Source organism: Pristis pectinata, chromosome 6, assembly GCF_009764475.1.
Source record: "Pristis pectinata isolate sPriPec2 chromosome 6, sPriPec2.1.pri, whole genome shotgun sequence".
In the NCBI taxonomy this organism is placed as follows: domain Eukaryota; kingdom Metazoa; phylum Chordata; class Chondrichthyes; order Rhinopristiformes; family Pristidae; genus Pristis; species Pristis pectinata.
Genome location: NC_067410.1, coordinates 48334536 through 48349614, shown reverse-complemented (window position 1 = coordinate 48349614; position 15079 = coordinate 48334536). Strand labels below are relative to the sequence as shown.

The window sequence follows — 15079 nt, the reverse complement described above, 5'->3', positions numbered from 1 at the left end:
ATATTCCCATGGACAATGCATATAAATACTGGAACTCTTAATCTAGCAGGATAAGGGATCATGTTCACCAGAAGGACATCAACAGATCGTGAAAGTGCCTCATAGTCACTCTATCAATTCAGTCAGGAGTGGACAGAAAGTGCCGGCCTAGCCAGTGACATCTGCAAACCCTGTATTGATGAAAGAAAATATGAAGTAACTTGCATTCTCTGACCTCCACAGGGGTTGAAGTTGGGGGAAGGGCAGAGTGAGTAGAATAAGCTATGCAGAGTTCAGTAAAAGCAATGGGGACCCGAGCAAATGCTCAAGGAAATGTTCTCACAGTGACATTGGTACAAGGTAGGTATAAACTAGTTACCTGAGAATTTGCTGAGAGGAAATATACACCACAACTCAGCTCTTGCATTGTGGTTTCATTGAAATATTCCAGGTGCTATTGGAGTTTTAACAAGCCAGCAGGGGGGTGAATATTTTACCATCCAGTATGGTGAAGGTTAGTAGGTCAAAGTTTCCATTTATGCCTCCATTATATAATTTATGTCCCAACCTATGCTAAATGCCTTTTAATTAGTTTTTCAGGAAATGGACATTGTCAATTTCTAATTATCCTAAAGAAGATGATGGTGACCACAGTCCTTCTGATGAGGGTACTCCTAGAGTGCAGAAGGGTTATAGTTTGAAGAATTAGACCCAGCAGTAATGAAGAACTTACAACGTTTTCCAAGGCAAAACAGTGTTTGATCAGCCTGCTGTTAGCAGTGTTCCTATGTCGTCTTGTTTTTCTTGGCAGTAGAAGTACTGCTGTTGTAGTCTAGGCAAGTAACTGCAGTGCTTTTCATAGGTAGCACATGCAGCAGCCCACAATATGATGTGGGTTGATGGAATTAATGGTGTGTCACTCCTACAGGTTGCTTTGTCCTGAATGGTACTGGGCTTCTTGAGAGTTGGTGGAGAGCATTCCATCACACTCCTGACCTGATGTCAAATTTTGGTACTCTTGATGCTATTCCCTTCTGCACTCTTCATGGTTGATCCCTGAGCTCAATTACAATGATGGGTGTCCTGGCTCATTTTCTATAAGATATGGTCCCTTAAGTTTAGTTTTCTCAGGTTGTTGTGTGACTGGTCATTGGGGTCTGTTAGTCTCCAATCTCCAGGTATTTGTTAGGAGGACTTTGCAAGGGATTAAGCATATCATGTCTGACTTCTGGGCCTGCGTTGATGTGGGTTGGTCCCTCTGATTTTATACTTTCTCTGCTTTAACACAGCAGTTGTAACACCTGAGCACTTGTTCGGCCAGTCATAGTCAACCACGTTGCTGGGGGTCTGATGTCACACGTACCCACCTAAGGGCAGCAGATTTCCTCCTTGAAGCTCATTAGTAAACCACATGGGTTTTTCTACAACAGTTCATTAGTTTAGTCGATATCATTAGCAATATCAATGATCTTGATTTTTTAAAAGTAATTAACTGAATTTATTTCCACAATTGCCATGGTGGGACTCAAACTCTGTCTCTGGATGGTTAGTCCAGTTCTCTGCATCATTAATCCACTAATCTAGCCACTGAGCCATCACTTTTCTTACCACAACTGAACTCCATGTAGGAACTATAATGTACTTAGCAGTCATTACAGTTTAGCCTGTATAGAGGCCGACTGGAGAGAAGAAAAACCCAGCTAGGCCCACTATCCTGCTCTGCACCTAGCTGCTCAACAGTGACCCTTTCTGGGAAATTCTACAAAGGTGAATATGGGATTTGGCTTGACCATAATTCCCAAAAAATTAAGAAGCTTCTTGACCTGCTCTTTCTATGCACTCGAACAAAGATTAGCCAGTTGAGTGGGGGAACCTGTGGCTTGCCAGCACCTGCCAACCTGTTCCTCTTCAACATTAAGCTCCTTAAGAAGAGATGTGGAGAGATTTCAGGAAACAAAATAGTTTCCCTCTGTGCACAGTTCTAAACAAGATACCTCTGCCTGCAGGCTATGTGGCTATCCTCCGTTCTACTCCAATCACGGCCTAGCCATCTCCCCTGGGATGAAGAAGAGGATCCGAATGGGACAGTACGAGTTTCCAAACCCAGAATGGTCAGAAGTCTCCGAAGAAGGTAACTGGATGCACAGAACTTGTAACCCAATGTTTCCACACATATGTCAAGTGTAACCATAGACCTGCTCGTTCTGTCAGGTACATCCAGCAGGCTGCTGTGTAACGGGAACTGTTTAATCCTTCAAGCCTATTCACATGTGTGCTGTTAATAGGGGATTAACAGTGTGATTCTTGTAGGTTTGAGCAGAGTAAAGCTCCCTGTCAGACAGTAATGGGGTCTGGCGCTCTACTTCCTGTCTTTGTTTGATGGGGATGGGTAGAGCGGGGTGTGGGGGTGAGTCCCAGTGACCTATCGATTTGCAAGAAGGTTTCCACCAAACACACGGAAAATCTTGATATCTGAGCCGAGGTTTGGGTGTGGCTGTGCCCATTTCAGTTTGTTTGGGCCTCCAGCCTTCTCCATCCCATTCTCTGCTGCTCCAGTGCTCACATTGTCCATACAGTGGTGTGGATGACATACTGCACTGAATAACATGATTCATTCACCCCACTTCCTCCCACTCTGTACACAGGCAGTCTTCTGGAGTCTAGTTTTCCAGTTGTGCTTTGCCTGACTCCACCCCCACCCCCCCCCCCCCCACCACCTCACCTTCCCTTCCCACTCCCTCCCCACCCCCAAGCCTGCTGCACTCAGAGCATTCTTCAGCCAAGTTTTAGGTTAACAAAGTGACCTCTCCCAGGTACCTGAGTTCAGCAGTGGAGGTACAGATACAGGTGCATGTGCATGTGTGTGCTCACACAAAACAAGTGCGGTGTGGACCAAAGAAAACGCATGTTTGGTCAGCTTGAGAGACCTGTCATGGTGTCTGTGGAATGTTTATGACACAGAAGAGGTCCTTGATGTAGAAGGAGCCTTATAAAGTCACACAGAAACAGTCCCTTGGTGTTCTGAGCCTGTACCAACCATCAATCAGTATTACACTCATCCCAATTTGAAGAAATTCTTGTCAATTCCCCCCCAGATTTCCCCACTCACCCACACACTAGGGACAATTTACAGTGGCCAGTTAACCTACTGACCCACACATCTTTGGGATGTGGGAAGAAACTGGAACACCTGGAGGTAACCCACATAGTCACAGGGAGAATGTGCAAACTCCACACTGACAGCACTGGAGTGCAGGATTGAACCTGGGTCACTGGCGCTGTGAGATGGCAGGTCTACCAGCTGCATCCTAACAGAAACATCTGCTATCCTTGACTGATGTGACAATGTCAAAGCAGCACAGAATGGAGCACTTTACTGACTGAACCCACTGCATCAGAACCACCTGCCAGTTTCTAGAAGTTTGCGCTTCATTTCATGCAGAAGTTGATGTTCACCAAATTAAATGATTATTTATTATTTGGTGACTGGTATGTTGTTGGATCCTCTGAGTAAAATGGCAACTGCAGGCCACAGATTTGTTCCTTGATCAAACATCATGAGCTATGTTTAGACCAGATCTGTCCTGTTTGATGCCACTCAGATAAAAACATGTGGGAGAACAGTGGGACTCCCCCATTTCAGTCATTGCACTAGGACTGTTTATGTAATAGTGAGTCCTAAGCAGTGAGGATAATGATGAAACAGAGAGAGATACAACAGACTGCAGGTGCTGGAATCTGGAGCAACAGACAGTCTCCTGTATCAGGATTGAGAGTGGCCATCTCCACTCTTGACCCGAAACATAGACAATTCTTTTCCTCCCACGGATATTGCTTGACCCGCTGAGTTTCTCCAGCAGATGATTAAACAGAGAGCTGGCTTGTTTTGAGCAACATTTAGTTCTCAGAAGCCTATTATTTAATATGTTATAAGGTTGATCAAAAGAGGTGTTTAAGTTGATGGAGTTTGCCTGTGGGTTAGTTGACCAAGCACTGCACTCTCCTCACACTTTAAAGTCATCAGTTACGTGAGTTGTAGATCATCTACCAGTGTAGAGCTAAGCCAGGACTCTAGGATCCAATCCATACAAGACAACCCTAGCCCTTCCTCAATCAGGGTTCCCTTTTTTATATTCATGTTTGAGCAGTGATGTTACTGGCACAGCCAATTGGGGAGATTTGCTGCCTTAAAGCAGGAGGCTGTCATAACTGTTCCATTTTGTCTCCATACAGCAAAGGATCTGATCCGGCAGGTGCTGAAGACGGACCCCACAGAGCGAATGACCATCACCGAGTTTATGAACCATCCTTGGATTAACGTAGGTCTCAGCAAGCTCCAGCTGTTTCTTTCTTGACATTGAACTCCAGTAGTGCTGCAGATCCTGCTCAGCACTTTATGGGAGTGTATCTGAAATCTGCAGTTTTTCTGTTGTCTGTATGAGCTGTAGGGACACCAAATAATCTGTGTGTAGGTCAGTAGGATGTCCCAACACTGCTGCTTATAGTGCAGGGTTGATAACAGCTACATCACAAGTGGTCCATACTGTGACTGTATTAGCCATGGTTAAACCACAACAGGAGAAGGACCTCAACATTGTGATAGGTAACAAATATTATGCCTGGGAAGCCCTTCCTGACACCACATTCTCTTGACGCAGTTATGGTCAGTTTCGTCTGCTATCCAGCTTCATAGAACATAGAACAGTACAGCACAGGAACAGTCCCTTCAGCCCACTGTCTCTGCTACCCATGATGCCAAGTTAAGCTGCACATCTGCCTGCACATCGTCTATATTCCTCCATTCCCTGCCTGTTCATGTATTTTACCCCTCTCACTTTTCAGCTATGATCTAAAGTATTTGATATCTCCACCCTGGGAAAAAGACTCTGACTGTCTACCCTATCTACGCTTCTCATCATTTTACAAACCTCTGTAAGATCACCCCTCACCCTCTAATGCCCAGAGAAAACAATACAAGTTTGTCCAACCTCTCCTTACAGCTAATATTCTCTAATCCAGGCAACATCCTGGTGAACCTCTTCTGTATCCTCTCCAAAGCCTCCATATCCTCCTCGTAATGGGGTGACCAGAACTGCTCACAATAGTTGCAGTCCATTGAATAACAGCGAACTATTAGTGTCCTCCTAAAGGAGGAGGGGTTGTGGCTTCAGTTCCAGTCCTTGCATGACATCCTATCTAGTGACTGTCAGCAGGTGTCCTGGCTCTGAGGCTCCCTCCTCACAAGCTAGGCCAGTTGTAGCATTGAGTGATATCATTTGATGGGACTGATGGAGCATATGAGAGGGTTTGTGTTGGGGTAGTCTGTGGAAAGAGCAATGGGATTTAAATACTCTTCGTATTTCCAGCAATCAATGGCAGTTCCACCGACTCCACTCCACACAAGCCGAGTGCTCCAAGAAGAGAAGGACATGTGGGAGGAGGTGAAGGTCAGTGCGTTCTCACTCACTTTACCTATTACAAGGAACTCAAAATGTTTGTGTTGTTGTAAAAAAGATGGTGTCAAAAAGAAAAAGATAGTGCCTACATATATGGAGCACTTTCCACAATCTCTGTCTGTCCCCGAATGGTTTACAGTCAGTGAAATCCTTTGGAAGTTTGGCTTCCATGTTATTGATGGAAATGCAGCATCCAGTTTACTCCCAGAAAGCTCCCACAAAGAGTAGTCTTCCTGGAGACCAAGGAAAGAGGCTAAACCACGAAGACCAGGCCACGGTGCACAAGCCATTTAGGCCTGAGGTAACTCTTGGACTGGCCTGCTGGAAGGTTTCTGTTGTTCTATTGTGCACGAGGTATCAAGGTGTGGGGTCTAGGTGCTGAGAAAGAGAGGATTAGAGTGGTGGGAGGGTTGTCAAAGGGGCTGAGGGAGCATTGGAGAAAGGAGCGTGTGGGATTGGGGTAGTATTGGAAAGAGTGGTGCATCAGACTGAGGGGAGCATGGGAGAAGTGCAAAGAGGCTGGGGAAGTGTCATAGACAGGAGCCCATGGGGCTTTGAGCAGCGTTGAGGAGAGAGGAATACATGGGGCTGGGGGAGAGAGAGGATCCCATGGAAGTGGTTGGGGGGGCGGGGTGCGCGGCAGTAGAGAGGAGTCCATGGGATTGCGGGTGTGTCAGAAAGAGGAAAGCTAGGGGAGAGACAGTCCGTGGGGTGGGAGGTAGCGGAGCCTGTGGGGTGGGATTGGAGGAGGAGCCCGTGAGGTGGAGGAGTGAGTCATGCAAAGAGGTCTGGGAGCAGAGGTGATCCGTGGGGATTTCGGAGAGAGACATGGTGGAAGATTAGTGAGAGGATCAGGGAATGTTGGACAGATGATAGGAGAGGTTCTGAGCAAGTGATTTGGGGTATCCTGAGAACATCAAGAGCAAAAGGGGTGAAAAGTAACAACTTGAAGTACATTCATAAAACACCCAAATTATGGCTGCTGCTGGTCCTATTCAGCTCTCTAACTGAGTCTTGCTTCAGTGCCCTTGACCTCATTAACTGGGTCGAATTTTGTGGAAACGATGTTGTACACCCTCCAAGATCAGACCAGGTGCCCGATGGCTTTGGCACTGGAGCATCATGTGTACTCGACTCCTGGCAATGAATGGGGCTGCAGTCTTCTGTTCCAGGGCCATCAGTCCCTCTAGAATTAAACCGAGGCAGGAGACGTGAGGATAGTAAAACCTGGCTCCAAGTCATAGTGGATGGAGAAAGAGAGGAAGCTTTGTCCAGGCATGATAAACACAGAGGTCACCTGCCATTGTTTTCTCTCATTCACTATCCAGGAGTGGCCCAACTGATGAACTTGCTTCCTCCTGTCTCCAGGATAGACCAGCTCCTGCTTGTTAGTGATGAAAGGAATTTGAATTTGTTTTCAACCAATGCCCTTTCCTGAGCCTAGAGTGAAACAAAAACATGCAGTGGATTATAATGGGCAGACATTCAGGGAGAAGAGGGGGAAGGAAGAGGTGGAGAGGTAAAGCCAGTCAGTGCAGCCCCACAGGAAAAGCTGCAAATCCAAACTCGTGTTCCCAAGGTTTTGCAAACAGAACAGACAGAGGAAGGGAAATGACTCGGCAGGTCCTGGTGACAGCAGGAATATAAATGAGAGAAAATAAGCTGTGTTAGTCCAGCCCAAGTGCCGTCTACAGGGGAGGGGTTGAGAGAGGCAGTGCTTGGGAAGACCAACACCATTGTACTCTGCCCCCATGCAAACTCCGTGGACTCACCCCCAAGTCCATTGCCGTCCCTGGCTGCTGATTCAGGCTGGACCGTAACACTGAGCCTCCAAGCCCATGCTACCACTTCTCAGTCCCATATCATCACCCGTCTCCTCCCCAGCCCCAGCCCCCTGCTCACCTGTGGCCGAAACCTCCAGGACATGTCTTTGTCACTGTGCGGACAATGTCTACTACATGGCAGCAAGCAACTTCATGTACAAAAATGAAGAAAAATAAAAATATAACATTAAATCCATAACATTGTTATCCTTCAATCAACTGATCAATTGCGTTGTTAACACTCCTGACAGGCGTCCTCCCCTCCACCTCCCACCCTCTTCCCAAATCCCTCCATTGCCTTTAAATCGCTCCTGAAATCTGTCAGACTACCTGCCTCGACCATTTGGTATGGCAATGAGTCTCATGTTCTCACTACCCCTATCGCTGGGTCTAAATCCTGGAACTCTCCCCAAGAGGCACCTTCACCAGAAGGACTGCTGCGGTTCAACAGGGGAACTCACCACCGCCTTCTCTGGGACAGTTTGGGATGGGCATAAATGGTGGGCTCACCAGCAATACCCAGGTCTGGGAATATGAATATTTAAAGGAAGTCAGGAAACTTGAGTGCTAAAACCATGGAATAAATATAGGGAATTGTTGTACAGTTGCCACATGTTCAATAATGTTGAGTAGAATGTTTGCCATGGGACCTGTCATAGCACCATTTCCCCAAGGTCAGTGAGCTGTCCAGCATTGCTCTCAGAATATGGAGCAGATCTCAGTTAACCCCTTACTTTATATTGCATTGAGGTTGGTGTAGGAGGGGAAAGGTAGACGAGATCAGTTTTTTTGGAGGGGAGGTGAATTGGGTGATGAAGATCACGAAAGATTAGATAGGGAGGGATGATGAATGGGTGGAAGAGCATGACGGGATATCTGAGGGAAGGGAGAGTGATTTCAGACGGGAAGATGGACAGCACTCTTCTTACCATTGGACCTGGATCACTCTCTTCAGCCATTTCCCCCACCACCTTCTCTTATATTCAACCTTGTTCCTCTCCTCCCTCTCTAGACCTGGATCATGCCCTTGACCATGAAAGGCAGGGAGCTGATATCCTAAGAGAGCGGTGTAGGAAGGGACCAGAGTGAATGACGCTCTCACTGTTCACTCTATAGCGTACGTGGTGATATTCCACTAACAACCAATTCCACCCATCCGGCCCATAAAACTATTAACATCCTGTGAGGCACAAACAGTTCCTATCAGTTGCTGCATCTCTACCCAGGTTATTTAGTAATTGGTGGCAATGGTGGTTAATCATTGAACCCAAGTGCCATTCACTGAATGAACTGGGCACTCAGTGATGTTGGTCTCGGCACTCACTAAAAACCCTGTGCATCAGGAATTGTGTCATAATATCTTCACTAAACCAGCCTTGTTCAAATCAGCTATACTGTGGCTGTATCAAAGTGAACCTCGGAAAGGGATGCACCACTCACATAATCTGGCATTGTGGCATTTCATTGCTCAAGGGCCCAAGTCAACTGGAAAAGAGCACTGATCAACAGCTCAGCTTGACACAGATGTTGCCGGGAAGCACTATTGCTGATTTGTACTATTCTGCTGATTCAAAAATACAATATTGCAGATGCTGGAAATCTGATCTAAACTGTTGGGAACATTCAGCAAATCTGGCAGAATATATAAGAAAAACAGTTAATGTTTCACTTTCTGATGAAAGGTTATCGATCTGCAAATGTAAATGTTGGTTCTCCTTCGATGCATTGCTGGAATTTTAGATTGGAATACTTGAGAGTCAGTTTGACATAGCGGACTGCATTGGCTGTGACAGAATTGTCCTACTCCTCTAGGTGACACTGCACATCAATGACTGGACACTGAAGTGGCTTGATTCTGATGGGTAGATGCATGGATCTCACCTGGATCCATAACAATTACTTCCTCCATTAACAAGTTGAGGATACAATGGGATAGAAGCAGGACATTCAGCCTTCCTGTGCCCGTTGCACCATTCAAAAATGTTCAATAATATCATTAGCACATTTTGAAATTGCACCCAAGTCCAGTCAATGAGCCACTCCAGAATAAAATTGTGCTCCTAACATCAACCCTTGGGGGAGATTAGTCACCACTAGTATTAAAAACAAACATTAAGCACTACTAGCTACTTTTTGTTCCTTAGTTTGGAATTCATGCAGCTCTTCAATTTCATTGGTGAACTTTGCTAGCAAGTCTATCATGTGCGCCTTTATCAAATACTAAATATTTGATAAGATTAGATACCAATATCTAAAGTATATATCTATACACATCAACCATGATGCTATAGGGAGTGCACCAGTGGAACTAACCTTTCATTATTTTAAAGCAGTGGAGAGAGGGAAACCCAATAATTGTAAGTTAATCCACCCACTGTCTATTGGAGAACTTTTAGATTCAGTAACTTTTGTCAAAACTAATTGATCTTTGGAAAACAATTGAATCAATAATGGAAGTTAGCACAGATTTGTAAAGAAAATGATTGAGTTCTTTGATAAAGCACCAAGAAAGATTGGTGGGGTAGTTCATTGTTTCAATACTATAAAATAAAGCTATAACAAAATTAAGGTCCATGGGAATAATGAGATGCTGGCAATGTGGATACAAGATTGGCTAAGGGATAGGCAATGTGGTCCCAGAAATGAATGCAGTACTTCAGCAAAGCGTCCCAGAGATTTGTAAAGATCTGGCATTATTTCCTCGCTTTGCATTCTCTGACCCTATTTACAAATCCAATTATTCACTACACTTTCTTAATCAGCATATCAACTTGCCGTGCCATCCCCAGTGAGTTGTAAATATGCCCCCTCCGCTCTTCCCACCCCAAAAGTAGTACCATTTAGATTCTAGATGAGGGTCTCGACCCAAAACATTGACTTTCTGTTTCCCTCCACAGATGCTGCCTGACCTGCTTTTCCTCCAGCAGTTTGATATTTGCTCCAGATTCCAGCATCTGCAACATCTAGTGTCACCATTTAGATTCTATTGCCTTTCTATGTTAGATCTTCCAAACTGCATTCCTTTGTATGCATGGCAAATGCTACTTAAAAACTTCCAGTGTCGGTTACTATCATGCTCATTATTTACTAAATTGTCAAGTTCTATATTGACTGCAGACTTAAATCCCAACTAGATCATTTATATGTTAACAAAAGTAATGACCCTCTGTACATTTACAACAGCAGCTGTTCGCTACTAGTTTTTTCTCCTAGCCATTAGCTACTTATTAAAATTACCACTGATCTTTCAACCAGTGTGCTTCTATTTTCCAGAGAGATCTGTTAAGGGTTCTTTTATGAAATCTTTTGAAACTCTGGATATCCAATATGCCATTTTCTGCAACCTCTCTGTAGTTTCATTAAATAATTCAATTAGGTTAATCAGACATATATTACCTTTAACCAATCCTTATGGGAAGCCCCATATTGACATGCTTCAGGTAGTTTTCCCAACACTGATGTTTGACTGGCTGGCCAGTCATTGCCAGATTTATCCCTAGATAATAACATTTTCATTCCTTTAATCTTTGGACACCACTTCAGTATTTGAGAAGATTAAAGGTTGTGAGCAGAGTTTAAGCCGTCTCCTTCCTACCTTCTCTCAAGATCTTGGGATACAATCCACCTCAACTGGCATAACTTGGGGCTTTGTGGGAGCAACATACTGTGGAATGAGCATAGTGTCTATTTGTGAACAGTGATTCGGATTTAACCAATAGGAGAACTATTCTCATCTTGAACAATGACAAAGATTGACCTTCTGAGTGCCAAAGAAAAGTCTTAAGCACCTTCAAGTCAGAAGTGCCCATTGAGAGTAGGTAGTGTAGCCTCTCTAAGTCTAACCACTTTGAATCTCGAGCTGGTCATTGTCTGTCACTATAGTGTAAATATTACTTGCCACTTATCAGCCCGTACCCAAGTGTCGTCTAAGCCTTGCTGCATGCAGACACAGGCTGCTTCATTTACTGAGGAGTTGTGAGTGGAATTGAATATTTTGTGATCATCAGCGAACATCCCCATTTCTAATCTTATGATAGAAGGAGGGTAATTCATGAAGCAGTTGATGATGGTTGGGCCTGGGACACTGCCCTGAGGAACTCCTGCACTGATGCCCTAGGACTGGGTAGCTTGATCTCCAACATCCACAACCTTCTTTCTTTGTGCAAGCTATGACCACCAATTGAAGTATTTCCCCTCAAAGTCCATTGACCAATTTTGCCAGGGCTTCTAGATGCCACACTTGGCTGCCTTGTATCATGGGGGGGGACCCACATAGCCCTGGTGAATTAAAAACTGGGCATCAGTGAGCAGGTTACTGGTGAGTTTGTACTGCTTGATAATACCTTCCATCACTTTGCTGATGACTAAGATGGATTGCATAGTAATTTGCTGGATTTGCTTTGCCCTGCTTTTGGTGGACAAGACCTACTGGGCAATTCTCCAAGCACCTGCTAGATGCCAGTGAAGTGACTGACTTATTGGACCTGGCTAGAGCCACAACTAGTTCTGGAGCCCATATCTTTGGTGCTGTTGCCTCTTGACCAATCCAGTGCTCTCAGCTGTTTCTTTACATCTCATGTAGTGAAGTGATTGGCTGAAGACCTGGCTCAGAGATGGAAGGGATCTCAGGAAGAAGCCAAGATGGATCATCTGCTTGGCTCATCTCTTAGAATGTGGTTGCACATCTGCGATGTGGGCTGACTCTGTGGGTGCTGTGTATTCCCTCATACAGCAGTGGTGATGTGCCTTTACTGAATTTGTTGATGTGAGCACTTTGCCTGCTTAGATCTTTGTAGCTTGCCTTTCAGCGACCAGATTACATGGAGACACAAGAGACTGCAGATGCTGGAATCTGGAGCAACAAACAATCTGCAGTTTGAGCAGCATCTGTGGTGGCAGGGGTGTGGGGGGGGAAGGAATTGTCAATGTCATGTTCAAACCCTGTATCGTGCTGCTTGACCCACTGAGTTGCTGCAGCAGATTGTTTGTTATTAGATCAGATTCCATAATCCCAGTGTTTCTTGTACTTTACAGTGACCTTTCAGAGATCTGGCCCACTCCACACGTGCTGCAAACTGAGGGAGCAGGTACCCAGTGTGTCATGCAGCATCTGTGGAGGGAGAATCCCTTACTGGATATTCTATTGAATTTATTTGGTGTGACTGCATTGAGCAATTCCAGTTTCTATTTCAGATTGCAAGTGTCCAATATCTTGCTTTGTGAGTGCAGAAAATCTCATGGCACTGAATCCTACCGTGTGTCAGAGAACAGTGATGGACTGGCGCAGTCATCAGTGATAATCCATTCAAACTAACCTAATTCTACTTTTAAGTTCAAACTTTGTGCTGTTCAAATGGAAGCACCAGCAGCAAAATGTGTAAGGCATGAAGTTGTTGTGAACCCCCACAGTTTTGCTCTAAGTACTATGTCCTGTACTCCGCTTTCAGGATGAGATGACAAGTGCCCTCGCCACAATGAGAGTCGACTATGACCAGGTGACGATTAAGGACTTGGACAAAACCAGCAACCCACTGCTGAACAAGAGGCGGAAGAAGCAGATCTCATCAGCACGTTCATCCTCGGCAATCTGCAGCAATCAGTAAGGGACAGACCACAGGACTGGGGACGAGCAGTAGCTGGCAAGGACCCGAAGGCTTCTAACGCTCCTCTGCAGCTGTGCCTCACACGACCAAGGGTGGAGATTCTCAACAGTAAAGAGGATGTTTGTACTGGTGGAGCAGACGCAGGAGGGCACAGCTCTACTCTGAAATACCCCCCAACCCTTTACCACTGTGTTGCATCTTTTATTACAAACAGTATTTGATCTGGTGTTTTAATTTGGCTCTAACTTTGTAGTGATTTTGAAAATCAAAAAAAAATCTGCAGATGCTGGAAATCTAAAAAAAACAGAAAATGCTTAAAGTACTCAGCAGGTCAGGCAGCATCTGTGAGAAGAGAACAAGAGTTTGGGCTGGCGCTTATGGAGAGGAAGGGGGTCCACAGGTGTGGTCTGACCAGCTAAGTATTAACACCATGTTCCGCTTATTATTTGCAATGATGTTGTTGAAATAAGTTCAGTGAAGGAAGGTAAACTCTGGGGGTTTAGTATGTCATCTCCTTCCACCAGCTGTAAAGTAAGTGGACCTCCACACAGTAAATGGCAAGACCATTAAGCATGTTGGTGTACAGGGGCATCTTGAGACCCAAGTCCATTGCTCCCTAAAAGTGGCCACATAAGTAAATAGGGTGGTAAAGAAGGTGTACGGCATACTTGCCTTCATCAGTCATGGCAGTTAATATAAGAGTCAGGAAGTCATGTTACAGTTGTATAAAACTTTGGTTAGGCAGTATTTTGTGCTGTTCTGGTTGCCCCTTTGTAGGACGGATGCAGTGGTGTTGGAGAGGGTACAGAGGAGGTTCAACAGGATGCTGTCTGGATTAGAGAGTATTCGTTATAAGGAGAGGTTGGAAAACTTGTGTTTTCTCCCGACTGAGAGAGGCTGAGGGGAGACCTGATCGAGATTTATAAAATGTTGAGGGGCATAGCTAGGGGATCCAGTCGGAGTCTTTTATCCCAGGGGTGGAAATATCATATACTAGAGGGCATAGGTTTAAAATGAGAGAGGGAAAGTTTAAAGGAGATGTGTAGGGCATTTTTTTTTACGCAGCGATTGGTGGGTGCCTGGAATAAACTGCCAGGGGTGGCGGTGGAGGCAGATACGATAGAGGCATTTAAGGGTCCTTTATACAGGTATTTGAACAGACAGGGGCCAGAGAGAAGTAGATCACGTGCAGGCAGATGGGATTAGTTTAAATTGGCATCATGCTGGGCGCAGACATCGTCTGTTGTTGTGCTGTTCTGTGGGCCTCGAGATCCATTTGCCATGAAGTACAGACAGTAAACATATAAAACATTGACATCAGTAGCGTCTCTGGGATGTGGAAGTGGTGGTAAGGCACCTTCCGCAGGAGCCTGCAGAGTCCTGGGTCAGATACGTCAGGCAGTGGACAACCCGTGACCAGCGTGCAGACCCCCACATGAAGAGCAGGGCGGAGATGCCGGGAGCAGGGTGCTCCCTCCAGAATCTTCTCCCAGAGAGGAGCGGGCCGAAACAGGCCGGCGGGAGAAGTGGAGGGGTCAGAACCGAAAACCAAACGTATCGTTGAGATTTCCGACTGACCCCCCCCCCCCCCCCGTCAAAAATCACGGCCCGCCGCTTTTGTGATGACCCGTGGATTCAATGAATGATTGATGTGACTGAACTGTGTGCTAAGCAAATTTACCAGCTGTTTACTGAAGGGCGAGCTTTGTATTTGTAATTAAGGTCAAAATCCGGTTATTCTGATAACGTAGGCGAAAAAATATCTTCCATTTAGATCAAGCTTCTTGTAACGTTATAAGAAAATGACATCAAATTGTACACAAACAAGGTGAAACTGTCCAGATACTTTACTTTGTTTAACGCAGCAGTTTCCAGGGTAGATATCGGCCAGGGTGGTGCGGAGTTGTTCGAAAGAGTTTGTCGACTTGAGAGAGCAGAAGGGATCTCAGATCACCTACCTCGGCTTGTGACCATCCCTGGGGGCCAAGCTCCCGTGTCCCAATCCGTAGCCAGTTACGACTACATTTGTGGAGAGAGATTTGGGGGGGGGGGGGGGTGATGATGGGAAGAAAACGTGCCCACTGTTCGACTGAAGTTGGGTAGGACACCGCCTGGATTTGAAACGCTTTGCAACGATGATCCCAGGCAAATAACCTGCGCTCCCACCGTTCACTCGTGAATGGAGTGCATTCGAACCTTGTGCGTCCCATAGTATGAC

General features: G+C 45.5%; 1 protein-coding gene across 1 annotated transcript in view; it reads left to right on the top strand.

Annotated features, from left to right (window-relative positions):
• The window catches only part of LOC127572006 (MAP kinase-activated protein kinase 2-like), a 110826-nt gene extending 96140 nt beyond the window's left edge, over window positions 1-14686 (top strand). The window contains exons 7-10 of the mRNA XM_052018807.1: window positions 1986-2110; window positions 4213-4298; window positions 5346-5426; window positions 12706-14686. Coding sequence (XP_051874767.1) covers window positions 1986-2110; window positions 4213-4298; window positions 5346-5426; window positions 12706-12861 — 448 coding nt within the window. The 3' untranslated portion in view covers window positions 12862-14686. The remainder of the gene's footprint in view (window positions 1-1985; window positions 2111-4212; window positions 4299-5345; window positions 5427-12705) is intronic.
• Window positions 14687-15079: the final 393 nt, after the last annotated feature.